This window comes from Apteryx mantelli, unplaced genomic scaffold (assembly GCF_036417845.1).
Source record: "Apteryx mantelli isolate bAptMan1 unplaced genomic scaffold, bAptMan1.hap1 HAP1_SCAFFOLD_33, whole genome shotgun sequence".
In the NCBI taxonomy this organism is placed as follows: Eukaryota; Metazoa; Chordata; class Aves; order Apterygiformes; family Apterygidae; genus Apteryx; species Apteryx mantelli.
In genome coordinates this window covers 2,032,119-2,056,720 of record NW_027118682.1, presented here as the reverse complement: position 1 = coordinate 2,056,720, position 24,602 = coordinate 2,032,119, and the positions used below count along the sequence as shown (strand labels likewise).

The 24,602-nt window shown below is 53.4% G+C and overlaps 1 protein-coding gene across 1 annotated transcript; it reads left to right on the top strand.

The window, feature by feature from the left end:
• The first annotated feature begins 1,370 nt into the window (after window positions 1–1,370).
• Window positions 1,371–3,861, top strand: LOC136996267 (olfactory receptor 14C36-like). Its single transcript, XM_067317198.1, has 2 exons — window positions 1,371–2,351; window positions 3,808–3,861. Exons 1-2 carry the CDS (start codon window positions 1,395–1,397, stop codon window positions 3,859–3,861), a joined length of 1,011 nt encoding a protein of 336 aa, XP_067173299.1. The 5' UTR covers window positions 1,371–1,394.
• The last annotated feature ends 20,741 nt before the right edge of the window (window positions 3,862–24,602 follow it).

The window sequence follows — 24,602 nt, the reverse complement described above, 5'->3', positions numbered from 1 at the left end:
TCATGGTCAAAGTGTGAATGGAAACTGCAAACTTCATTGCCTCCTCTCCTCTCCCAGCCAGCACTGCCCTTGGCCCTCAGTGATGTGGGGTCTAGGTCATGCATCATTTCCTTGGCAGACGGCCAACCAGAACAGGAGAAACTGCTTAGCACCCTCATGTCTCTCCATGTCCCTGCCTCCCTTGGCAGAAATATCATGGTATTGCTTCATGTGTCCCCACTTGTCCATGCTGCTCTTGTCCTTCCCCTCGGACTTTCTGGGCAGGGGGATTTCAGATGCAGTTCCGACAATGACCCTGTGGGTCCTGTCACGCGGATGTGTCCTTGACAATGAGCTGCCAAGTCCCCCTCTCACCTCTGGGGCTCTGGGCAATGCAGTGGGGGGTGGGGGGGGGTGACAGTGTGCTCCTTCCCCCCCCTCCACAATGTGCTCTCTCCCCCTCATCCTAACCTCCCTGTAAACAGCATGTAGGCAGGGGCTAATTGAGCAGGCGCCAACTAAGACCTGTCTAGCATGCAAATATGACTATGAATCAGTCATCTCCCCCCCCATAAACAGGGGGCAGCCCAGAGCCCATTGAGCTCTCCTGCACAGCAGCGGGCTGCATTCCAGAACCTTCTTTTGAGCAGGGACGCCTCTCAAGGTTACTCTTCGAGGTTGAGAGATTCCTTACTCACAACAGATCCTTGGTAAGTGATTAATAGCATGCTAAACTTTGCTAAGTTATATCTCTGATTAATTGTGCACGTAATCCCTTAGACATAAACCGCTGACCGAGTCTGAGACTATGATTGGATCCAGCCGCACCTAGGCTCCTCTTAGAAGGAGTTTAGAAAGCAAGGGGGTCCTTTCTGAACCTCGTGACTCAACGGGAGGGTCCCCTTCACACATGCTCCTTTAGACATAAACAGTTGACAAAGTCTGGGGCTAAGATTGGATCCAGCTGCTCCTAGGCTCCTCTCAGAAGGAGTTTAGAAAGCAAGGGGGTCCACTCCGAACCTTGTGACTCAACGGGGGGGGGGGGTCTCTGTTGCATGTGCATCTGACCCTGTCCTTCATGCAGTAAATAACTGAGTGAACCTTGCCAGTCAAACCTCGTTAAATCATTCTTATTTATGGCTGAACTTTGTTAAGTTGCTGACTTTCCACAATAAACATAGTGCTGCTTCCCTCTTATGAGTGAAGTGCATCACTCCTCTGCGAAAGGGGGATGGCTGGGAATGAGCCAGCTCTCTCTTCAGGACACCCCATCCATAGGACATTTGACCATTTGACCCTGGGGTTTCTGCCTAGGCTGCAAGCCAACATGGGGAGAGGTAATGTCTGCTTTTGGGGGAGGGCAGAGTTGTAATAAATAGAAAGTTTTGCTCAGAGAAGTCTGTCCTAACTTGTCAATGTCTTTCCCTCGCTGGACAGTCCCCTGTGCCCAGAAGAAGCAAATGTCCAACAGCAGCTCCCTGAACGAGTTCCTCCTCCGAGCATTCGCGGACACACGGGAGCTGCAGCTCTTGCACTTCTCGCTCTTCCTGGGCCTCTACCTGGCTGCCCTCCTGGGCAATGGCCTCATCATCACTGCCATAGCCTGTGACCACCGCCTCCACACCCCCATGTACTTCTTCCTCCTCAACCTCTCCATCCTCGACCTCGGCACCATCTCCACCTCTGTCCCCAAATCCATGGCCATTTCCCTCTGGAACAGCAGGGCAATTTCCTACTCGGGATGTGCTGCCCAGGTCTTTTTCCTTGTCATTTTCATTTTGGCTGAGTACTTTCTTCTCACAGTCATGGCCTATGACCGCTTTGTTGCCATCTGCAGACCCCTGCACTACAGCACGCTCATGGGCAGCAGAGCTTGCGTCAAAATGGCAGCAGCTGTCTGGGGAAGTGGTTTTCTCAATGCTGTGCTGCACACTGCAAATACCTTTTCACTACCACTCTGCCGAGGGAATGCCGTGGAGCAGTTTTACTGTTCACTTCCCCAGCTCCGCAGGCTCTCCTGTTCAGGCTCCTACCTCAGGGAATCTGGAGTTACTGTGGTTAGTCTTTGTTTAGTCCTTGGGTGTTTTGTTTTCATTGTGCTGTCCTACGTGCAGATCTTCACTGCTGTGCTGAGGATCCCCTCTGAGCAGGGACGGCACAAAGCCTTTTCCACATGCCTCCCTCACCTGGTTGTGGTCTCCCTGTTTGTCAGCACCCTCATGTTTGCCCAGCTCAGTTTGTCCATCTCCTCCCCAGCTCAGGATCTGGTGATGGCAGTTCTGTGCTCGGTGGTTCCTCCAATAGTGAACCCTCTCATCTACAGCATGAGGAACAAGGAGCTCAAGGATGCGCTGAGGAAACTGATCCAATGGGTGCAATGTCGGCACCAATAACTGTCCCGTGTGCACACACTCCCCATTCCCAGGGTATTTGACATCAAAGCTATGTGTTGTTCATTTCTTTCTTTCTTCCTTTTCTCTGATGCCTTCTTGTAAAAAGGAAAAAGTTTTGGTTCGCGCCACTTCTCAGGAATCTCTCATTTGAATCTGGCCCAGAGACTGTGTGGAAGCAAGAAGGCATCTTTCCCCTTCATCAGCAGAGATGAAGCCCACTAGTCTGAGCTCCCTTGCATGTCCTCAGTGCAATGAGAAGAGTTTCCCTTGGAAGTGACATTCTCAGCTCTGACAGCAAGGGAGCTCGGGGGGGCAGAGTCAGGCTCAGACCAGTACAGACAGGGTGTGACCATGGTTCCTGTTTCACTGGGAGTGCTCACATCCCCTGGCCACAGTCAGGGTGGGATCTCACATCCCTCTCCTGAGAGGGTGGCTGCCAGCTGTCATTGTGGGCTTGTACCTTCCCTCTACAGTGCTCCAATGCTCAGTGGAACAGGAGGGGAGTGGAGGAGAGTCTGGATGCAGCCTGTGGGGACAGATCCTGTGCTCCTCAGGACCGTCCCCCCACTGCCATGGCAGGCATTTCATCACTGAAGCCTTCACATTGGGGCTGCAGCTTCCCTGGAGACAGGGCCACCAACAGCAGCAGGACTGTCTCTTCTCAGAGCTGTTCTCCTCATTTCCACACTGTCTTGCCTTCCTCTGAAGTGTGTATATGGCCTTAGTGCTCCTGTAACGTGGTGCTGGTAGGGCTGTGCATGTGTTCTATGAGCACAGGCACCAGCAGGCAATGGGCACCCTTATGCCAGAGCTGGCCTCCAGAATAACTTTTCTATAATAAAAGTGGTTCTTATCAGTGACCTACATGAAGTCTGGCCTTTCTTCAGAGGCTGGAGTCAAAACTACGCCCAGCGGATTGCACTACAAAAGGGCCTGCTGCTCTGCTTGTGAAATCTGTGGGTTCCGGGGGTGAGCTCAGAGCCCCAGTGTGATCTGACACACTCACTTGGGGAAAGGCTCTCTGGGGAGCAGCAATGTCCCAGGAGAAAAGCAGGGCAGCGTTCAGAGGTAGAAAATGAGAACAAGAAACGGTTTCTCTGTGCACCAGCTTGGGGCAGGCTGCTCTGTCCCTGGGCAGCAGGAGCTGTTGGAGGGGCTGCAGGGCCAGGGCTCTCATGCTGTGCTGGGCAGCGGGGTGGGCATGGAGGGGCTGCAGGCAGACAGGGAGGGGGATCTCCTGGACACAAGAGCAGGGGAGACAGAGAGTGACTGGCATCATTGTGGGGCCTCCTCCCCTTCCGAGGAGCTGCTCCCCTTCTCCTTGGTCCTTGCCTGAGTTACAATGTGCACATGTCTGTGCCCGGCACTGCACCTCTCGGGTGCTGACCTGACCCTGCCCTCATCCTGCTGACCTGACTCCTCGTCTCTGCCTCAGACCTGCCTCTACACTACAGTCAAGGAAGCCTTGGTAAGGAAAGCTGGGATCTAAGAAGATCCCAGAGAAGGTTGTAGGTCCCAAAGGTGACCGTATACGCCCACAGCAACAACCCTTGCCTGACAGCCAATTTAAAGGTGTAAGGAGTGCCACAGATTTGGACCCTCTACCCAGGTAACACTGCATACAGAGTCTTAGCTGGTTGAAAAAGCGAGGGCAGCCACTTGGGTGTGATTTTATAATGGATAGTTGGGAGAGCAGGTTTTCCTGTATCACAGCTTGAGTGTTTATGCACCATTTGTGGCAGGATTCCTGCTACAAAGAATATGCTGTCGGGAACAGCAAGAGCAGGGCTGCTCCGAACAGGAAGGGGAGTCGGGAGCCGAGGGTGCCGGCAAGGCAGGCAGGGCAGTGACCCACCGACAAGAGGTCCTGTCCCACAGTGCCCGGACAAGAGGAGCAGAGCAGGTTTGGGGATGGTAACCAGGGTCAGGCACAGCCCAGCAGTTGCCAGACAAGGCTGAATGGCTTCAACCAGCCCTGCTTTGTACAGGAGGTTGGACTGGAGACCTCCAGAGGTGCCTTCCCACCAAAACTCCTCTGCGACTCCATGAATGGAAAGACCCTGGGCACAGAGACAGGCTCTGCCTGTCCCATTGGCTGCACTCCCAGTGGGTGAGGGGCAGAGTCCTTGGCCAGCCCCACACTCCCTCGTCCTCCTCTGCCTCTGAGCAGGACAAGGCCTGGGTCTGGGATAGGGCCCTGCTCACAGCCCCACCGCAGGCTGCTCCCTGTAAAGGGTGAAACCCCGACATTCCCAGCATGGAGCTGATGCCGAAGCAGCAACCAGAGCTCAGCCGGCCCAGTGGCCTCAGCCCTCCCTGGCCCAGCTGTGGGGCCCCAAGTGGGGCTGGTCACCCTGCCCCACTGCCCCCCATGCTCCCTGTCCCACCATGCGTCTTCCCAGCCCTGGTGCTGGCCAGCTGCCCTGGGCTGGGGCAGTTCCAGCCCCCAGCGAGGGGGAAGGGACACAGACAAGGTGGGTTGGGAGAGGGCAGCTCCCCTCTGCCACACTGGGGCCGGGGCTGGGGCTGGGCACAGCTTTTCCCAGGGAGCTGCCTGAGGAGACGCTCCAGGTGATCCTCCACCTCTGCCCTGGCACAAACGGTGGAAGGGGGACAGGCATCAAGACCTTGTCCGTGCACGCAGGCGTGGAGCGAGGAAAGCCAGAGCTCAGCTGGAGCTGGAATCAGCCAGGGATGGGGTGGGCAACAAGAAGGCCTCCTGTCATTAGATGCAGATACTATGGCAGTGAAATTCATCATTACCGAGGCTTGGTTGAATACAATCCAAGACCTAAGTCACCTTTTCCCTCCCTAGGAACTGCCGATCACCTGGATGACTGAGTGAAATCCACTACTTGACCAGCATACCATGGAAAGTATCCACCTTGCAAGTAGTAAGCATCCTTGGGGACTTTGTTAACACTCTCGATGGTGTGGTGTTATCACCAGGGAGTATGTTGGCAATATCTAAAAATACAGGACCCCTCACGTATCAGACAATTCTGACCCTTGTGTTGGGCAATCCTGGATACTGTCACATAAATGTTGATGCACTCTGCAATAATCCAGTGAACCCACAGTGGCTGGCAACCTCTTCTGTGACATGGCGTGTGAGGCCCAACATATTTAAACCCACCAGTGGGGCAGTAGAAACCAAGGTATCCACCTGATTGCCCACACCAACCTTACCTTCTGCTTAAGTGTCAGCAGTCCCTGTCCAGGAGCCCGGACTTGAGTCAGAGAAACTAATGCTCACATTACAGGAGGAGACAACACCCCCCAATATGATCACCATACTAACGAGTGGTCTATTAAGTCTGTCCTCTTACACAACTGTACACATGTAAAAACAGCAGATAATTCCAAAAAAGGGTGGCAATGTCCACAGGCCATGTAGCCATTAGGACTCATTATGGGAGTCTGTGAGCCAGTTAACCACTGACTTCATGGCTCATGCGCCACGGCGGGCAGTATGCAATTTCAAATTTCCCTGATTCCCACTACCACTACTGCAATACCAGTAATAGATGTCCAAGGATTTCCAAAAAGATTGGCAGTTTTTACCTCTGAAGTACATGCATTTTAAGGTAAGATTCGATGAGACAATGTTAACATTAGTAAGATATATTCAGATTGCTCACAATGGACAATACCGTATGTGATCAATAGTTTAAGTCCCATTGGAAAACCTGCAGAGTTAGGGATCTTTCCACTGGACTGGAAGCTGCGGGACTGGGCACAGGAGTGTCTCTTCCAGATACTCTTCTCCCTCTCTGCACTGACAAAATGGGAGGAAGCTAACTTGCTCAAACTGAAGTGCCTGACTTTTAGACATCTAAAACATCACCCTGCTTAGTATTATTTTGTTCCAGATGCTTCCTATGTCAAATAATCAAAAGGACAGCCTTTAAGTTCTTTAAGATGAGAAGATTTCCCCCTTCCCCTAAAGGGAAAGCAAGGCATTTAGGTCAGGACATTTAATAACAATGTTTCCTCAATGTTTCTGGAGAAACAGAGAGGAAGAAGATGTAGAAGAAAGCAAGGGATTACAAAAGAGATCCTCGATATTGGCTTGTTTTGAAAGCAACAGCCTCACAGATGTTCCAAGTCAAAAAAGGCAAGTACTGAAAAATAGAAGGAATAACTTTCCAGATACTTATCTAAATGGATGGACTGGCATCTGCAGATAATAGTAAGTACTTTTGCTGGGAGATTAGGTTGGCTTTTGAAACAGAGATGTGATGGATGTTTGCAATAGGTCGAAGTGAACAGGGAATTTCCCAGGCATGGCATGAACTAGTTCACAACCTCTTTACAATACTGTGCTCTTGAGAAAGAATCCTTTGTGAGTGGCTGGAAAAGGTAGAAAGAAGACAGTAAAATCTCTGAGGACTGTAAATGTGAAGCAGAGAAATCAGGGTGCGATGAATGGCTGAGAGGAATATTTCTGTCTGTGCTACCTAGGAAGCAAGCAAGGGAGCAAAGAAGGAAGGATCTACCCTCCCGTCGAGACTGTGAAATTCTCACACTTGTTTCTTCATGCTCCTGTCTCAGCGGGATGTACTGAAATTAGACATGGGACCAGGAAATGAAACTATAGTTGCTGAGTTCATCCTGGAGGGTTTCTCAGGGCTTGATCAAAGACTACAGCCATTTCTCTCCCTGCTCCTTCTACTCATATACCTGACAACAGTGACGGGGAACACAATGATCATCGTCCTCGTGTGTGTGGATCACCGCCTGCAAACTCCCATGTACTTTTTCATCAGCAATCTGGCATTCCTGGAAATCTGGTTCACATCCTCCACAATCATCACCTTGTTGGCGATTCTGAGCTCTGGAAGGAGACCAATCTCATTAAGCAGCTGCTTTGCCCAATCCTATTTCTATTTTGCCCTGGGTTTTATAGAGTTTGCTCTCCTTGTTGTCATGTCCTTTGATCGCTATGTTGCCATCTGCCAACCTTTGCATTATGCTGCTGTCATGAAGTGGCAGCTGTGCACCCACCTGGTTGCTGCTGTGTGGTCCTAGGCTTCACACTCTTCCGCTACCGCCTGGTCTTGCTCTCAAAGCTGACTTTCTGTGGCCCCAACAAGATCCACCATTTTTTTTGTGACAGCTCCCCCTTATTCACACTGTCCTGCTCTGATGCCAGCCTGCTTTGGAAAGTAGACACCATTTTCATATCGCTTGTAGTGCTGGGTTCCTTATGTCTAATCATAGTGTCCTACATGGGCATCTTCCACTGTATTCTGCACATGCCAGCAGCATCTGGGAGGAAGAAAGCTTTTGCTACATGTTCTTCCCATCTCACCAACTTAGCCATTGTCTATGGATGCTGCATTGTTCTCTATGCACGGCCCTCAGAAGGGGTTTCCTTGGAGACCAACAGCATTGTAGCTTTGCTGAACACTGTCCTGTACCCATTCTTAAACCCCTTCACCTACAGTCTCAGAAACGAGACTGTGAAGGTGGCCCTGAAGGAAGCCATTGGCCGTGCAAAGGTTCAGCTTTTGCCCAGTCATGATCCTTTTCATGACAGCAATTCTAATTATGTATCATGTATTATATCACACACACACATATATATAGCTATTAAATACAGGTGCCTCAGGAGATTTATTTTCTCATTGGATTGTAGCAGTGAAAGGAAGGAACGTGAATTGTGTGCCTTGGTTGCAGGGGGTTCTTATAAACAAAATCTAAAAAATATTGATAAAATGTTGAACACACACATGCACACACGCACATACACACTTCTTAGGACTGGGACAGAGACTGCCAGTGCATGCTGACACAAGGAAGTTTTCATAAGTCATCTCAGGAAATTTAGCTGAAAACTCGGGGGACAATGTCCAAGGGTTGTTGAGAAAAGCTCAGAACACCTTCTCTCCCCGAATAACAGAAGGTGCTCAGCATGAAAATTAAGCTCAGACACTACAATGGGTTCAGATTCATTGGATTCAAATCCATAATACACTTCTCAGTTTCATTAGTGTGATGAAGACAGCCTCATTGATTTGTCAATGATAGCCTGCAGACGATAGTTTTATTATTCACTCTGGAGGGAGATTTCTTAAAAATTCATATTTTCGTAAGGTACTGTCAGCATGTCCACTGTTTAAAGCCCTGCTTTATCTGTCTCCATTGATGACTCTAGGATGCATTCTCCTGCAGGAAAAAAAAAATTGTATTTCTTCTTGGAGAATTAGGCATTTTCTATCTTCTTTTTCTTTGCTAAAGAAGTTTGCCATGATCAAGAATTATTTCAAATAAACTAAGTATGCTCCTATAACTTTTTTTTCTACCTGTCTCTCAATGAAATTATATATTCCCCCATTATTTTACATTTCTTTCTCCGTCCATGTCTTTACATGGCAAAGTGAATGGCAGAAGCATGTAGTATTGCTAAAAGGAAGCATATTTTAGAGATCCCTTTTCTCCTTTGTTGCATTCCACAGGGAAGAAAAAAAGCACAGAGGAAGGGAAAACATTGCCATTGCTTTACTCCTTTGCAGTTGTTTCTAATCAGCATTTCGTTTTGTTAGGGCCTCTGAGGGGCAGAATTACTGCTAACAGCTCTTTTAAAGTTTGTGAGTGAGCGTCCCATTTCCGAAGGGAATTCTACAAGGGTGAACTCTTTTTAGGAAAACTGGGTCCAGTTCATCTCTGCAGCCCGTCTCCTCACATGGGACCCCAGGGAAGCTATGGCATTTTGGGTGACCAAAGCTCAGCCCAGCAGAGCACTAGGGCCCTCTTGGGCAGCTTGGTCATCCTGCTCTGGGTGGGTCCTTGTGCACCACAGTGAAGGATGTGGTGGCCCTGGGTCTTCCCATCCAGACCCACAGCTCCACCAGCAACGCAGGGTTAGGGTATGCAGGCAGACGACTAGGCTCTGCCTTGGGGTTGAGATAACTGAACAGGACGTGAGAAACTAGTGGCTATGATAAATCATTGGATACTGCAGGGAACAGAATGAGATCCTGCCAAGTTACAGACAGCACAATGAGCAATGGCTGGATTTCAGCAGTGATTAAGGGAGAGTTATATGAGAAAAGGACAAGCTTCACACATAACTGGCATATTGGGGATCCTTCAGGGAGTAGACTCTTGCAGCACCGGCAGTACTGAGGTAACGATATCAGAAGCACCATATGAGCCAGGGGTTACCTAGCTAACCGTACCAGAAATATTAAACTTGAGTACATAGGCAGTAAAACTGGGACCAATGAAGAAAAAAATACTTAGAGACAGGCTGTTTATTTCAAAGGGGATAAAGCTGGAGAAAGGGAGGGATCAAGCTGCATCATGGAAGAAGCAGCATGGGAAAATGGAGGCAAAGGGAATAAAAGGGGCCAGTCATGTGTAAGCAAGCTGCTGGCAGGGACACTTGTCTGGCCAGGCTGTGTACCTGGTCTCTGCAGTGTAGCCTATCATTGTATTAAATCCTATTCCTAGCTCTTTTCTGGGCGAGCGTGCTCGCTGTTCTGCGTGAGTGCATGTGTGGAAGGCTTGCAGATGTCAAGGCAGCCAGCTACCAGAGACACCCGTGAGAGGGTGCGTGTGAGGTCTCCTGCAAGCTTTGAGTCTGATTAGCTGGTGAGCAAGAACAGGACCAGGCTGTTTGTATCGTTCATGTTTATGAGTGCTACTCGTGTCTCCGTGGTGCCTGTAAAGGTACTGTGCCCCTGCCAGAGTTGATTTTTTGGTGGTCAACCGTGTCCGTACAGAGCGTGTGTATGCCTCTTGGAAGTACGTGCCCTGTCTCGCTGCTGGCAGGACCAGGGAACAGAGAACCGCAGCAGTCTCCCTTCCAGTGGACCAGGAAGGAGGAATCCCTTTATTCAAAAATCCACTGGATCCAGCATCCTTTAACAGTGCAGGCCTTGGAGGTGCTGCAGCCACTTGGTCTTGATGTCGAGGTCCCCCTTCTCTGTCACCTTGTGGTTCCCAAAGGGCACAGAGGCTTAGGCTTTGGGGTTGCAGCATGAAGGACCAGCTTTGGCACACATCTTTCTAGTTCCCCACTATTGATTTAAGCAATACAAATACCGACATCTTATAAGTGTTTGGGTCAGTGATCCCCTAGAGTCAAAGGGAGTTTTGTTTTGTTTTGTTTTTTTCTGACCAGACTTTCCATCTGCCAGCCTTTATCGTAAAAGCGGCTGGTGTTGGACAGGCAGTGCCATATGATCTACCCTCCATTTCTAAACCAACCACAGAAAGTAGCACTATTTAGTCAGTCTAAATAGCAGGGGCAATGGCCACTGTTTTGTTGGCGGTCCATAAACAAGACAGTTGTGCTGAGCAAAACTCTGTTGTCTGAGGATCTGCTGCACATTACTAAACACATCTTCATCATGTCCAAGGGTAAAAAAAAGCTGGGGGCTATTTAAGCCAAATAACTATCTCAGATATCTCAAGATCTGTTTTCTCCTTTTGCACAACAAACATTACTCTCCTGTTAAGGATGGTAGGAAGGTGTTTGGGTCGAGAAACTTTTTTGAGCTTTGTCAGGCTGTTATAGGTAAACGTGACAAATTGACAACCACTCGGGCCGGGTTGCATAAATTCCAATTCATAAAATAATTGAGCAAGTCACAAGTAAGCAAAACAGCGCTGGGCGGCCGGGGGGAGTCTCCTGCTCCACCAACGGCACACACAACCCCCCCTCATAGTCTCCTTATATGCGATTCCAGTTCCGGGTATACGGGGCACCTCCTGTAACTTCTGCGGTTGCGCCGGCTGTTGCTAGGGGGTCTTCTTCAGCCCTCTGGTGGTCATGGGGATGAAGGCTGGAGTCTTCCTCTGCATTGTGTGCCATATTAGGCTATCTAAACTAACATTGCTGCTTCGCTAGCTCAGCTCAATTTTCTCAGGCGGGGTACATGCCCCCCACCACAGGCTGTAGGATGTTCCCACAGATGTTCCCAAGGCTGTTTCTCGCTGATGTAACAAATTAGTACATACCACAATACAAGATGTTCCCAAGGCTGTTTCTCACTTTGATGCGACAAATTAGCACATATCACAAGGCATTGCACAAACATCTCCATAGCTGCATTATTACCATTTCTGCCTGCTGCGAGACTGCAGATAACACGAGCACAAGAAGAAGGTGCCCTAGCTGCAAGCTGATGTGTAGATCTGGGCCAGCACAAGGCGCTGGCTGTTAGTCTTTAAATGGTTTGTCCAGGATTTTGTGAGAGAGGTGCCCAGTCTGCATGGAAAAGCACCACAAATGTAAAAGCTGGGAATGCTTTTTGTACCATGAAAAGATCTTGAACGTCAGCCAGCACCAGTGTTTCACACCTGTGGTCAAACCCCAGAAATAGGGAAGGGCTGTATTTGCTGTGATGTGTAACACGTGCAGGAAACTGGGACAAATCACATTTCTCTCCTGGAGGTAGCACTGGAAGTAGCGTGGGATGAAGGAGGGGTGGAAAGGAAAGCGCGGTGAGAACGGGAGTTCAGGAGGGTCACGAGTCTCGGGGACTTTCTGGGGTTGGCTCTGCCTGCGCCGGCTCGAAGGTCTCCATGGCTAGGGACAGTCTGCAAGGCACCACGCCCCACCTCTATGGTCGCCTGGAGGGGACACCCGCCCTACCATCTCTATGCTCAGGTGGCTCCTCTGGGCCGGCCTCCAGCGCTTCTCTATGCTCTCTCGGCAGAGGGACACTCTGGGATCCCCCCTCCAGCCCCTTTCTTGGGCTGCTGATGGAGATGAAATTTCAGGGCCACCCGCTCATGGCAGATAATGCCAAAGGCTGCGATGGCCCCTGGGTTGTTCGTCTACTTCTGAAAAAAAGGCCGCAGCCTCTCGGGGCTCCCGTCATGTGCACGTGCATCTCCTCGCAGATACTCGCCCAGGCCCCAGGGCAGAGCGGGGCCCTGTGGCAGCAGCGCCCCGGCAGCAGCGTTTCCCCGCCGACGCTCCCCTGCAGCACAACTCCCGCAGCCCAGGGCCAGCCCGGCGCTGCTCCCCCTTGCTCCCCGCCCCCGGCCCCAGCCGGCAGCAGCCGCCGCAGGCTCCAGCCACACGAGCACACGCCGGGCCGCAGCGTCGCTCCGGGCTCCCTGCGCAGCAGCCGCCAACACCCACCGCTGCCGCAGCTGCTTCTCCGCGGCCTCGAGAGCGGCGCCGCGGTGGGGCCCGGCTGGGGCGGGGCCGGCGGCACCAGGGCGGTGGCCATGGACACACAGGCCCCGCCCCCCAGGGGGCCGGAAGTGTTGCCTCCCATGGAGCATGCGCACTGGTGCAGAGGAGGGCGGTGAGGGGCGGGGGCGGGGCTGCCGGGCCCCTGCGGGGAGGGAGGGAGGGAGGAGGCGAGAGGCGGCTGGTGCCGCACGGGGCAGCGTCTCCCGGCGTGGGGCCGCCCGGAGCCTCGAGCCGCAGCGCCGGGAGCTGCCGCGCCGGGGCCGAGGGCCGAGGGCCACGGGCTGGGCAGAGCGAGCGGCTGTGTGCACAGGGGCAGCCGGAGCCGCCGCGGCCTGGTGAGTGCGAGCAGCTGCTGGGGAAGGCCTGGCCCAGCCTGGGCCGCCTGCGGCCCCGCGGGAGCCCCCAGCTCTTGCGCCCTTGTGCTGGCGGCCCCACAGCTCGGTGCCAGCTGCGGTGGCCGTCTGTCAGCGCCATCCCGGCCGCAAGGGGAGGGCGCGGGTGGAGCTGGGCTTGTGGTGGCTCCAGGCTGGAGGTGACAGCAGGCGTGGTGGAGCCAGCAGAGGTGCTGCTGCTGCTGCCTGTGGGCAGAGTGGTGTGAAGGCGCTTTCTGAGCTTCCTTGCAGACCTGCTGGTCTCTCCGTGGGCTTCAGAGTCTCGGGCTCCTTTCCCTTCCCCCCACCGCAGCAGCAGGGATCTGGAAGCAGAGGCTCAGGGAAGCTCCTTGCCTTTGGTGTCGTCCCTGCCTGAAGCTTCCTGCTGAGAAGCCCCTGGGGAAGTGTCATGGGGGCGAGCGGGAGCTGTGAGCAGCCCTGCCCCACGCAGCCCCTCTGCATGGGGAATGAGCCTGCCCTGCCAGGGCTGCTCCTTCCCCCAGAGCTTCTGCAGCCCATGTTCACCCTGTTTGTAGTTACCCCTGGATGTTGCCGGGAGAAGGCTGGGTTGTGCTTTGTGTCTGCTGGGAGACCGATGCTGGCGAGTTGTGACTGAAGGATCAGCATGAAATGTGCCTCTGGCTAAAAGCTGGACTGGAGCACACAGGCATTTTTTGTCACCTTGGGTTTTGCCTTCTGAAGTACCAGCATGCGCTGACCGAGAATGGATTTTGATAGGAATGGATTTGCACTTAAAATCGATGCCCTGATTTTTTTGTAAGTCAAATTCGGTAGCATATTGACAGCCGATGTTCTCTGTATGACAGGAAAGGTGCAGTTAAGGATATCGGCTTTGTTCTGCGGACGCTTTGTACATCTGATACCCTCGACGCTTGGGCCGCTGGCCAGCAGAGCACCGGCACAAGAGCACCATGATGCAATGCTGCCGCTTCACCGTGGAGCGCGAGAGAGTCGGTGCAAGAGGGACGGGGGCTTCAGCCAGTGCCTGTGGGGTGGCCTTGGCCCTGGCACAGTGATGCACCCAACATGCTGCCAGCAGCAGCAGCCGTGCAGATCTGAGCATGCACTGATGCAAGAAGAAGAAACATGTCCTGAGGAGTCATGTTTTAACTCTGCATTTCGGATACCATAATTCATATTGCTGTCATGTACCCTGATAGCCGTTTTTTCATGACCATCCCTTCCCTCATGTGTGTTGCTTCTGTGTGAAAGTGCGCAAGTGATAATTTCTGCTGTTTTACTGTCCCTGTAGTTCACACCCTGTAAAGCCTGATCAGAAACCTGTTGTTAAAAGTGAGGGCTGGCTAAGATAAGAAGTGGAGCACAATGAAGACACCTGCCTTGCTCTGCCCTGCTCCTGGAAGTGGTCTGCTGCAGGCTAGGCTGCCTCTTGGAAGGCTTTGTCATCTCAAAAGTGATCATTACAGCAGCGTGTCCCTGGCAACTCTCGGTGCTAAATTCCACACGGATGCAGAATTGCTTCACTTTTTAGGCCATTTTCACTGTACAGGTTTTGGAAGGAAATGATTTCTTCTGTGTGTCTGAGAGGGCTTGCAAGCATTTCCATACATAATGTTCTGTTGTCTTCCCTCTGCTGTTCATTCTTGTATCTCTTTTTTGTTCTCTCCCTCCCCACTTATGCTTTCTCGCTCTTAGCATGCTGCTGAAGCAAAGGAAAGGAACTAGGGGGTGGGGGGGGGAGGTGGGAGGGAGAGAGGGTGCTTAAAAGGTGTAGAAGGCAGGTATGTGAAACTAGGGAGCCCTTTTAAAAGATACGGATTTTCTGCTCTCCTGTTATGGGGAAAATCAGGAAATTGAGGGGAAGAAGAGAAAAGAAACTTTTTTCTTAAATAAAAGTCAGTAGGTTGTATATTAAACGCAATTAATTAATGGTATTAACTCCATTCCCCCACCCTTCAATCTCAAGGGCTTAATTTCATTCTGGCTGTGCCAGGGGCACGATGGGAAAGGGCAGAGTCAAGAGGCTGCGGCCTGGCTCTTCAGTGCAGCCGCAGGGCAGAGGGCTCGAGGGTAGTAAATGAGCGTGGGGAGAAACAAGCCCATCTTCTGAACCTCAGCACCCAAGTTCAGCTTTTTTTTCTCTTTTTATGGTAGCAGGTTGGGGGTTGATGTCACATCAAGCTGAGGGGGGTTTAAAACCATGCTGCAGCAGCACATGGTCCATCGCCTACAGTCCTGCTCTCAGCCCGTGCCAGTCCTTGCAGTTTTGTGATGAGAGGGATTTCTGTCTGAAAACAAACCCCATGAGTAGGAAGAGGATCGCAGGAGAGGGGAGCACCTGCTTTGCGGGCTGGCCTGGGGTTACAGCAGCTGGAGGAGGTGCTGAAGCCGAGCCCGCAGTGAGGGAGTGAAGCTGCAGGTTGTCACGCTTCATTTGGAAGGAGACTGTTCCCATCTGCCAACCTGATGGTCAACCAGGTGGCCAAGCTGGTGAGGAGAGCCTTCAAGTGGGAGTGAGTGGGAGGAGAGGGTGACTCAAAAAAGAGTGAGGATGTAACGGCATGGGATGGCAATGAAAAGGTGCAGGGTGATGTGGGGAAGAGAAACGCCGAGAGAGCAGTGGGAATGCAGGGAGCTCTGCCTAGGGACGGACGGTGAGGCATTCGAGAGTGTATGGGTGAGGATTAGGGGGCAGACCAACAGGGGTGGCCTTGTAGTGGATTTCTGCAATGGATTGTCTGAAGAAGGGCAGCCTCTGCAAGGCCCAAGGAGCGCTGAGCTGGGGAGAGGAAAATTTGTCCTGCTCTGCAGATCCCAGCTCGCAGCCGGGCTCAGGGCTGGAACAAGAGGCTTGGAGGCAATGACGTGGTGATGGATGTCCCCCGGTGGCTACCAAGGCATTGAGATGGGAATCCCCACAGTGACCACCAAGGCATTGTGATGGGGGTTCCCCATGGTCACCACCAAGGCATTGTGATGGGGGGTCCCCATGGTCACCACAAAGGCATTGAGATGGGAGTCCCCATGGTCACCACCAAGGCATTGTGATGGGAGTCCCCACAGCGACCACCAGGGCTTTGTTGATGGGGGGTCCCCATGGTCACCACCAAGGCATTGTGATGGAGGTCCCCACGGCGACCACCAGGGCTTTGTTGATGGAGGTCCCCACGGCAACCACCAGGGCTTTGTTGATGGGGGGTCCCCATGGTCACCACCAAGGCATTGTGATGGGAGTCCCCACGGCGACCACCAGGGCTTTGTTGATGGAGGTCCCCACGGCAACCACCAGGGCTTTGTTGATGGGGGGTCCCCATGGTCACCACCAAGGCATTGTGATGGGAGTCCCCACAGAGACCACCAGGGCTTTGTTGATGGAGGTCCCCACGGCAACCACCAGGGCTTTGTGATGTGAGTGGCGTCGTGCCCACAAGGCCGTTGTGATGGGGCAGTCCCTGTGGTGACCATGTCTTTGCTGGGGCCAAAGCCCTGAGGTCCTCACTCCGAGGAGAGCGGCTTGATCAGGAGGAAGCAGCTCTCCTTGGTGCCAGAGTGGCAGGTCTCTGGAAGAGGATCCTGGAGATGGGCAAGGAGCAGCAGGAAAACGTCTGCTCCCAGCCCATGGATGGGCTTCCAGGCACACAGGAGCGCAGGAGAGGCCACATCCCAGACTAGCCTCCTTCAGGACTTCAGCTTCACAACGTGTCACAGCTTCAAATGAGCTCTCTAGAGCAGCACTTCCCATGCCCCTGGTGTGGAGAGAAGACTTTGGGTACACAAACAGGAGACAGGGGAGAGAAAGGGCAGAGACACCAGGCTGCAGAGCTGGGGCTCCCAGCATCACAGAGGGGGTGCCACAGGCTCAAGAAGCAACCCAAAGAAGTCAACAAGTCCTTCCTTTTGCAGTGACTTGGAAAGCCACATCTCTCACAGTATTCAAGGTGAATGGAGTCTCCCTTCTGCAAGATTTGCCCCAGGACTGTGCAGAGACTAGCAAGAGCAGGAAGGTCGGTTGCAGGGATGCTCTCAAAGTTCAGCAGCTGCAGAGCTGGGAGCTGGTCATCTCACAAACTTGGGAGTGAGTCAAAATGCACGTCCTGAGGCATTGCACTGCCTCATAGGCTCTGCACCGGAGCCTGGACAGCAGCACTGCAGTGTGTGGGCATGCCCGGAGAAGCCCAGAGTCATAAATTGTGGGAGATCCAGGATGTCAGCACTGTACAGACCCCGGGAGAGCAAAGGTGCCTGCGGGGAGGAGGAGGGCAGGGGGCTGCGGAGCGTACCCAGGGGAGAAGCACAGCCCCAAGGTGACACTGAAAAGCACAAGGACCAAATGAGGCCCAGGGATGAGAAATGGCTTTCCTCAGGCTCAGCCAGAAGGAAAGATGGGCAAACTTCATGGGAAATGGGAAAACTTCCCCACATTTGCTACCTGGCCTCGCCCATGGCTTTGGAGCCTGGTAGGCTCCAGGGTCCTGGATAAGGGCCTCAGGATGATGTGTGTTAAGGCTATGTTTGCTCTTCTCTGGCATAGCATCTCCATCTCAAGCACTGCCGACTGAGAAACCTTGCTGAGCACTTTTAAAAGCAGAGAGCCTGCCTTGGTGCCTAAAGGAGGAAGGCTACGTCCTGTCCCACATTGTCCTACATCCTGCTTCCACAAAAAGAGTGACCCACAGCAGAAACCAGTCCTGAGGCTCACCAAAGCATTTCTCAGCCTGTGGCCATGCTTTGTGCTGGTTCATCCCACATGCCTTGGATCCTGTAAAAACGCCAACCCCCAAACCCCAGATTCCTGCACAGGTCGGCCCAGTGCAGTGACCTGTCAGTGCAGGGACGCAGAAGTGACGTCTCCAGTGCCCCATTTGAGATATTTCACAGTCTTTGACACTGTCTGGAGACATTCCTGAAGGATTTATCAGAAAATTATGGAAAATAACTGCAGTGAAGGCAGGTGGCTGCTTTCCAGCACATGAGGGGAAATCCCTCTGCTCTCTCCCTGCCTGTGCCATCTCCATGGCAGTGACCTACAGAGCCCCCAGATGACACGAGCTGAGGTCCCAATGGGACGTGCCACATCACAGGGAGGTCTCCCCGGTGTCGTTGTGGGGACCCTCACTTCCCTGTGAGGCCCAGGCACTCCTGGGCACTGCTCACCCTCCCCACAGCTGCCCTTCCTAGTGGCTCCAAGGCAAGGAGAGGGGACAGGAGGCAGTGGGGCAACATTGGGGCCCCTCACCAACAGACGGAGGAGCAGGGGCATGTTGGAAAGGAGTTTTGGGTAATGAGATGGGAAGAGCGTCCTGTTTCTCTGGCTGGAGAGGTGAAACGAGAGCAAGAGGGCAAGCGAGATGGAGGACTGCTGGATGGACAGCATCAGCCAGGACCACAGCTCCTTCTCCCTTGCGCTCCTGCGGCTCTCCACCAAGGGTAAGGGCTTTGGGAGATCCTTCCTGAGGTGTTGCACAGAGACTGTTAACTGCCAAAACTGCTGCGGATCCCGGGCTGTGGGGGTGGCTGGACAGGGCTGGGGGCTGCTGCGAGAGCCCTGCCTGAGGGTCCCCTCTGGCTCGGGGGACAATGTGGCAGCCAGGACTCCTGGGTCCTGGGGCTGGGGCTGTCCTGAGCCTCAAGGCTTCTGTGCGGCCAGCTCCATCGCCTTTTGGGGGGGGGGGCATGGGAATCCATGACAGGTTTTCCTGAGAGTGGGTCCCCCTTTGGGGTCTGGCTCTGAGAGGAAAGGGTTCCTGCATCGCAGACACTGAGGTGGCCTGCAGCTCCATGGGGCTCTCAAGACCCTGCTGGAAATGTCCATATACCATAATGAAACCTTCACCTTGTAATAACCCCAAGTCCTCTGGGTGTTTGGGAAAAATCTCTGTTTCTTCCCCCTCGATCCTTTTATGCTTCCAACTTGGCACAGCATGTTTTGCCCTCAGAGATGCCATCTTCAGATGGCCACAGCCCCTGTCCTCCTGCAAATTGGGCTCAAACCTCTGCACCCAAAGGAACATACATTTGAGAGAGCAGATTGGAAACAGGCAGAGGTGCAATCCCCATTCAATAGGTCCTGGCTGACCCCAAGGTCTTTTCTCTGAGCTGGGGTGGGCAGTGCTGGGGTGAGCCCAACACAGCCATCTCCACCAGCCCCCTCACGACCCCACACCACCGCTCCCTAGCCGAGCCCTAGGGCTGCCGTGGGCAGGGGGCCGGGGCAGGAGCGGGAGAGGACACTGCCCTGCACTGCCCTGCCCTGGGGGCAGCAGGACGCTGCCCACGGGCTCTGGTGCCCCGGCCAGCCCCAGGGCCCCCAAGCCGGCGCCATGGCTGCCACCAGCACACACCCCAGCGCTGCCTCCCCCCCCCCCGCGCCCCGCATGGCCCCCAGGGCACAGGGCAGCCAGCAGCCCCGCAGGGCCCCTGCCGCACAGCCCAGCCCCGCCGGGGCAACAGCCGCACCCCGGGGCCCCGCACTGCCCGCCCACAGGGCGCCGCACTGCCCCCAGGCCCCGCCGCGCCCCGCGCTGCCGCCCACAACATGGCGCCCGACCGCGGGGGAGGGGGCAGAGCTGGCCGCCAGGGCAGGAGGGCCCAGCGTTGCCATGGCATTGCCCAGTGAAGCCCTCCCATTGGCTGTCAGGAGGAGGAGGGTGGGCATCGATTTCACTGATGGCTCTGTCAGCCAATTGGAGTCCAACATGTGGAAAAAAAAAAAGACGTTAAAGACGTGGAAGAGGAGCGGGCGCAAAGCAGGCGAGAAGCGAGCGGGCGAGAGGGTTTGGTGGGGGCTGCGGGCGCGTTCAAATGGCGGCGGGTGCCTTCCCGCCGTGGCAGGGCAGCGGTGCCAGCGCCGGGGCTGCTTTGCTGCAGGAGCTGCAGCAGGGGCTGGTGGGTCCGTGAGCAGGGGCCAGAGCGACGTGGGCCAGAGCGGGGAGCTGCCCTGCAGCCAGACGTGGCGGCCTGCCGCGAGCAGCTGGGCCGGGGCGGCTCGGTGGGGTTTGGGGGCAGGAAGCTTTGGCCCTGTGGTGGCTCTGGGATCCCTGTTAAAGCGTTTCCCTGAGGTGCTGCTGCCAGCGCAGCCCCAGGTGCTGCTTCAAGGTGCATTTGGGAGGTGCTGGGCAAAGTGTGAGCAGGCTGCTGGTGTCCTCGCGAGGTGCCCTTCCCAATGGTGTCTTTTGTTGTGAAAACTGCATTTCCGAGTGGCTCTGAGAGAGGCTGTGCCCGCATGTCATGCCATGCCTTAGCCGTTGTTTTTGCTCCCTGCCTCTTGCTTTGCGCCGAGACCTGTGAGCCTGGCAGCAGGGTGAAGGGTGTTTGCAGAAGAGCTCTGTAAGTGTGAGCTGTTTTGCTTGTCAGGGGCCTTGAAAGTTGATGAACGGCCAGTGCTTGCACTTGCTGTTGTTCTTTCCATGCTGCTAGGTCAGGGTGAAGAGTTGCTGAATTGTGTCTCTGCTGGTTTCACCAACTGAGATGCCCTGGCCTGAGTCCTTCCGCGTGTCTCCAATTGTCAGGGCCTAAAACAGGAGAATGCTTGTTGTCCTGGATGTGTAGAGGATTTTCTGGTTTTGTTCAGCATTGGGGAAGGAACCAGAGTTCTGAGTTGCGGGAAGGCTTCTCCCTGTGCCTGGGACATGAGGCCCTGCTGTCTTCAGTTTCATGATCGCTGCTCCCATGCAATCCTCCCATTAGAAAATGTTGCCAAGAATTACTTGCAGGCTGTTCTCCAATTCTTAAGTTTCATAGGCTAGGTGTTGATAATGCATAGCAGAAGCTAATCTTTTGGTGTAGTAACTGGTAGGCAATGGGTGTTTCAGAGTGTTATATTATGAGGCCTTGATGTGAATCTGTGATGTGATGATGTGAATCAGGGAGGCCGTTCAGTAGGTGGCTCAGCCCTGGAGGATGGAGGGGGAGCTGCAGGTGGCAAGAGCCCCATGGTCAGGGTGTGGGTAGTGAGGTCAGCACTGTCTATGAGAGCTATGCCAGAAAATCACCAGTGTGAAATCAATTCTTTGCAAGTAGCTGATAGGCCAGCAGGAGGCAGATGACTCGGCTTTTGCTGACGAGGTCATTTCTACTTGAGTACCTGAAAGGCCATCTGGAGGAGGAAGGTTTGTCTGTTGCTTGTGTGGTCACTTGTGAGTGATGAACTGATTGGATCTCAGGAGCTCTGTGAGTGGAAAGGTGTTTCTGAGGTCGTTTCTACCTGAGCAGTTATAGGGCAGCAGCAGGTCCACATCTGGGCTATGTTTGGGATATGTTTCTTTTTGAGATGATTTCAGGCTGAGGAGCTGATAAGGCAGGATTTGTCTCATGCCTGAGGAACTTATAGTGAGGTAGTTTCTATCTTGGAGGCTTCTAGGCCAGTGACAGAGACATGGCTGTGAAGATGACTGTGAAGTCACATCTTTCTGAGTCCCTGCTAGGCCAGCAGCAGGCAGTTAGGCATGGGCGTTGCTTGTGAGGTCTCTTTTGTCAGAGTACCTGCTAGGCGGGCAGTAGTTGATGGCTGGGGAAGTTATTTGGAGGAAACTTCCTTCCCTGATAGGCCATCAGCAGGCATGTGGTGGGGGTATGCACTTGTGAGGTCACCTCTATGTGAGCAGCTGAGAGGTGAGGAGAAGACACATGGCTTGGATGCTGGTGGTGAGGTCACTTCTGAGTTTGTTGCGTGTGCTCAGAGGAGGGATTGACCCCCGCAGAGCTCTAAGCAATACAGAAATGCAACTCATTAATCAAGCAGAAGTGGATGTTCCACATCATCTGACACAAATTGTATTCCACTCCGTCATCATTAGTTAGTACTGCTACATTTCAAATGCAGATGATGTTCTGTGGTGAGCATGGACATGGAGTTTGCCTTTCCACTTGTTGCTAAGTAGAAGCTTGCAGCGTCCTCGCAGTCAGCTAGGGAGTCCAGCTAGACTTTTGAGGCTGCTAAATGAATGTAGTGCTGGTGTGAGCAGTGGTGTGAATAATCTCTTCTTGCCAGAGTGTGTGTGCTTTAGAAGTTGCCCCTGTCAAAAGAGGAGGGAGCTTGTGAGATTTTCCTGCAAGGTCTGAATGCTGTCTCCCAAACACAACCTGGGATACAGACATGGTGTCAGCTGTGCCAAAAAGAGGGGTGGAACATCTCGGTGGATCTGCTGGCGGTGCTCTGAGCAATAGAGCTCAGCACAGAGGGGAGACATTTGCCCTTGCCTGTTGCGACTCTGTAAGGCCAGCAGAACTGCCAGTAACACTCCGATTCTTTCTTTCTTTCTAGGTTGCTCCACTCATGAGGTTCCCAGTGCAGTGCTAGAGCCGCTGAGGATGGAGGCAGGATGCCAGGCTGTGTCCCTGTACCTGTCAACATCTTGGCCAGCGTTGTGAGCCCCCTGTGAAAGCAGCTGCAAGTGACTGAGAAGAGGCTACATGTGGATGCGAAGGCTTCCATAAATGCACCTGTCTTCCCTGGGTGACTTGGGGTGTGGGTTCACCTCCTGGTATCTCTGCTGTGCTGCCAATTCCATGTCCCACAAGTGCTGTTACTGCCAGCCCGCTCAGCAAATGCTCTTGTGCCCCCTCCTTTTCCTAGGAGGTTGTGGTGCCATACAGGATGAGTCCAAGGGCCTTATAATAGATGCCAGCATGTCTCGAGTGCCTTTGTGTGAGTGCCCCAAAGCGTCCGTAGCTTGACCTGAGGAAGTCTCAGAGCTCTTGGGCTGCTGGCTCTGTGAGGGGTGAAGATGTGCTCAGGGCCAGGTTGCCCGTGGCACCCAGCCCTGTGTGCTCTGTGAAGGCAGCTGTGGAGCCCAGATGCTGCTGCAGAGGCTGTGCAGCCAGGAGAGCTGTCATTTCAGCAGCCGTCCAGTGTGGGGCTGTCTCATTGCTTGGGCCTCATGTTAAAGCCTCTGCCCCCTTTTTCGCTTCCCCGGGGCTCCTTGTCCAAGTAACTAAAGGAAAGGAAGGGAGGTTCCTTTGGTCTCAGGAGGCCTTCCGGACTCTCAAGTGTTTCTGTGTTGTATCTTTAACTTTTGTCTTGCTACAGAAAATCCCCATGCCCCCATCGATAGCAGGAGATTCCTGAGAGGATGGGTGTGGAAAGCAGCAGCCTGCTGTGCCCAAAGAAAGCAGGATCCTTCCCTCTGAAAGGAGCAGCATCGCCCAAGGAGGCAGCTCTGTGCCTGATCTTGTGCTGCTCATTTGCAGAGGCCTTGTGAGCCTAGAGTGCCTTGGCCACCTTGTGGTGTTACCACAAGAGCTTCCCTGAGTGTCTGGATTGAGAAGCCAAGGGAAGGCAGCGAGCAGAGCAGTGGCTGTGGAGTGTGCAAGTGGCGAGTGTCCTGCATGCATCTGTTCTTGCTGGCACTTGGTTGTATCTAGCAGAAGAGGCAGCTGTGTGGGGCAGAGACAGTGTGTTTGTAGAGTAGGTGTCAGAGCAGAGGTCTGGCATCAGGTTGATGCCTGGTGCAGTGCCGAGTTGATCTGAGAGTGTCAGAAAGCCTTTGCAGTGCAGCTGCTGCCTCAGCTGATCTCTGTTCCTAGAAATGCACTAGAAATGGAAGTGGCATGCTGCTGCCATTGTTTAGGTGCTGCAGTGCAAAGGCTCCCAGCTCAGACTTGATGGTACTAAAGGAAAAGCGAGACCAATTGTTCCTTTTGTGATTTGTGCGCAGGGTGCCAGAGCGGAGCTGTGCCATGATCTGGAGAGAGTCTTGCCAGGAGATGAAAGCCATTTGCAGAAGACTGTTATGTATGGAGTGTTCACAGCGTAATCAAGGGACGTGCAAGTGGCCCAGGTGAGCTTCTCCTCTGTGAAGGTTTGCACTTTTGAGCTCCCTTGTGACTCGGTCCCAGATAGGGCAGCAGCAGGCAGGTTGATGCCATTTGTGCTTGTGAGGTGAGTTGTGCGTCTGAAGCTGGTAGGCCAACAGCATGCATGTAGCTTTGGTGATGATGGTGAGGTCTCTTGTGCCTCCATGCCTCATAAAGGGGGAGCAGGCCCATTGCTGCTGTTTGTGCTTTTGTGGTCAGTTGTGCATCGGTATGTGACTGGCAATCAGCATGGACATTGCTGCTGTTTGTGCTTGTTTAGGTCAATTGTGCCTCAGTGGCAAAGAGGCCAGGAGCAGCTATATGGCTTCATGGCTGCCTGTGAGGTCACTTCAGCCTGAGCACCTGACAGTCCACCTCGATGGATATTGCTGCTGCTTGTGTTTGTGGAGTCATTTGGCCTCAGTATCTGCTAGGCCACCAGCAGCCACATTGCTCCTTTTTTGTATTTCTGAGGTAACTTTTGCTTCACCACCTGATTAGACAGCATCAAGCATGTTGTTGCTTTTGTGCTTGTGAGGTCACTTGTGACTCAGTGCCTGATAGGCCAGTGCTGGTGCTGTGGCTGCAGTTTGTGGTTGTGATGTCACTTGTGGCTCAGTGCCTGCTAGGCCAGTGCTGGTGATGTGGGTGCAGTTTGTGTTTGTGATGTCCCTTGTGGCTGAGTGCCTGATAGGCCAGTGCTTGTCATATGGGTGCAGTTTGTGGTTGTGATGTCACTTGTGGCTGAGTGCCTGATAGGCCAGTGCTGGTGTTGTGGGTGCAGTTTGTGGTTGTGATGTCCCTTGTGGCTCAGTGCCTGATAGGCCAGTGCTGGTCCTGTGGGTGGAGTTTGTGTTTCTGATGTCACTTGATGCTCAGTGCCTGATAGGCCAGTGCTGGTGATGTGGGTGCAGTTTGTGGTTG

What these genes read in the sequence shown, in the direction of transcription:
- LOC136996267 (XM_067317198.1), top strand. Translation starts at nt 1,395, where the DNA reads ATGTCTTTCCCTCGCTGGACAGTCCCCTGTGCCCAGAAGAAGCAAATG. An exon ending in TGAGGAAACTGATCCAATGG is followed by an intron (nt 2,352 to 3,807) that starts GTGCAATGTCGG and finishes TCTCTGCCTCAG; the next exon opens with ACCTGCCTCTACACTACAGT.